We start from the raw sequence: 2,617 nt of genomic DNA, 5'->3' as shown, positions 1-2,617 counted from the left end.
ACGCGCCTATATGCATTCAGGCCTCCAGGCTTGTATAACCGAAAAAATACATTTCTATTTCGATTTTGATATAGGTTACTGGTTTTTATTTTTTCGGTTTTTATTTCGATATTGATTAACGGTTTTCAAGTTTTTCGATTTTGATTTCAATTTTTAAAACTATTTTTTTTTTGTTTTTGATTTTGAATATTGGTTTTAAATTTGTAAGTTATTTAATTTTTCACGGGGTGTCGCCATTAGGTGACTTTCCCCTCCCGTCAATCAAACCACGTCAAATTTACTTATAGTATAACGTGTAAACTGTAAATACAGATTGTAATTATACATTTTTGTTCAATAAAGAGAAAAAGAAAAAGAAAAAGTTATTCAATTATTAATATTAATTTCGATTTTTTATAGTATTAAAAATCGGTTTCAAACTTTTTATTACAATTGATCGAAATTGGGTGAACAATAAAGGTTCATAATCTACCTTGACTAAATATTTATAATTTCTAACAAGTTAATGCATATACATTATACACTATAACAGAGCGGTTACCTACTTGCCCACTTTTTTTAGTTTAGTTATTAAATGAAATACTTTATATAATTACCTATATCAACACCTAACAAATGTTGAGTTACATAGTCAATTAGATAATCGTAATCAAGATAAGATTTTCTTAAAATTGAATTCACAACAAAATGTGAAAACTAAAAAAAAACATACTTATTGTTTTTTTCAGAAGTGAACAGTCTTATAACTCTCATGCATCATCAATGCCTTGGCCTTCTGTTCCATATTCAAATACTACTTTACGACAAGACCTAACTGAATGTTTTAATGTTCTTGGTATTCCTTACCTAGTATTAATTGATAACAATGGAAATATCATCACAGAAAATGGTCGTGCGGAAATTACGGAAGACCCTGATGGAGTGGCAAGATATTTTTGTATTATACCTAACCTTATCAAATTTACATTTTTGTTAATTACAGTATTTCCCATGGAGAAGACGATTCGTTTATTCGCTTTCTTCGAGACTACTACCAAAACTTCAGAGTTACCCAGCTGTTGTGTTATTCATTGAAGGAGACCAAGAAGAAGAATTAGAATTGGCTGAAGGTGTTTTGTTGCCTGTAGCACAACAAGTTGCAAAGACCCGGTCAAATGCATTATATGATCTCTTATTTTTTATAGCTCCCGACGTACGTACAAATTACTATAATACATTAATAATACCTAATAGTCAATAATAATAATAATAATATACGATGATTATGAATCATTTTTATAATTAATAAAACACAAATTTAATATTCATATTTAATTTCATAGGATTGCACATCAGATACTTTAAGACAATTTACGAGATTGACTGATGACACAGCTCCATTGTTGACCCTAATAGATATACCAATGGCAAGGATTTCAGTAATGGAATACGGAATTCATATTACAGAAAAATCTATAATGAATTTTGTTCTAGGATTTTTCGATGGAACAATGAAATTTACACCTATTCTTTAAACTTCAATTCATAAGATAAACAATACCTATATATTATTATATTATAATATTGTATATAGGTTCATTCAAAAGAGTAAAGACTACATTACATGGCTAGTAGATTCAATTCAACTATATGTGAATTTGGTATTAATCACATAGGTAGATATATAGATGAGTCTAGAAGATTATTGTAATATAGAAAATAATTAAACGTTGTTTAAATAAATATACTAATTAACTATTAAATGTATTGTTATTATCATAATAATTAATAACTAATAATTCACCCAATTTGGTTATATCAATAATTGTACTTAATTATAATTTGTATTTACAGTACTTGTAAATTGTATTCAAGTACCTATATAAAAGTGATAGTATGATATGATACATACCTAGTTAAATTTTTGAATTTTTCAATAATTAATATAAAATATGTATAAAAATTGGAATTGGAATTGTTAAAAACATGAACAATTTTATGATAAATACTTATAAAAATTCTATTATGCAGTTCGTGAGCTTACTATTAGATATAATTATATTAATAAATACAACATGTCAACATTTAAAACAATTTTAATTTTATTTAGCCAAATAGCCTGCAATAGGTATCTAAAGTGTACCCTGACAACAATGTCAATGTGATAAATAATAATCAAAGACATTGAAACTTTATTATTAAAAAAAGGCGGGTAAGTCGTGGATGTCGCTCTGCTGTACAGTAGGTTACAAGTGGGTTACTGTAATGGATGGAATTAAATTTGAATCCAATGATATTATATCATTGTATACGAAAAACGATTCTGAACGGAGATGATTTGTCAGTCTAGGATATATTATTTTTAAAGAAAAACTTATGGAGAACCTTGTACCAAATTTTAAAAACTTAGTTATAAAAGAAAAAATTTTTACGATTTTTCAACCACTAAATTACTTGCAAATTTTCGCAATTTTGACATATTTCGTATAAATTTGAACTTTAAATGCTTATAAATAAAAATTGTGACAATGTATTCCTTTTATTTTGCAACTGCTATTGTAAAAATATGTTAGGAGCCTTGTATTAAATTTCCAAATCTTAGAATTAAAAAGAAAACTTTTATGATTTCTGTCTAAGA

At 26.5% G+C, this 2,617-nt stretch overlaps 1 protein-coding gene across 1 annotated transcript; it reads left to right on the top strand.

Annotated features, from left to right (window-relative positions):
• The first annotated feature begins 699 nt into the window (after positions 1-699).
• On the top strand, positions 700-1,742 carry LOC103311780 (nucleoredoxin). The gene is made up of 3 exons (XM_008191489.3): positions 700-924; positions 983-1,192; positions 1,323-1,742. The coding sequence occupies exons 1-3, from the start codon at positions 763-765 to the stop codon at positions 1,512-1,514; spliced, it is 564 nt and encodes a 187-aa protein (XP_008189711.1). The 5' UTR covers positions 700-762; the 3' UTR covers positions 1,515-1,742.
• Positions 1,743-2,617: the final 875 nt, after the last annotated feature.

Source organism: Acyrthosiphon pisum, unplaced genomic scaffold (assembly GCF_005508785.2).
Source record: "Acyrthosiphon pisum isolate AL4f unplaced genomic scaffold, pea_aphid_22Mar2018_4r6ur Scaffold_18655;HRSCAF=19337, whole genome shotgun sequence".
Taxonomy (NCBI): domain Eukaryota; kingdom Metazoa; phylum Arthropoda; class Insecta; order Hemiptera; family Aphididae; genus Acyrthosiphon; species Acyrthosiphon pisum.
This window is presented reverse-complemented; position numbering and strand designations above follow the sequence as displayed.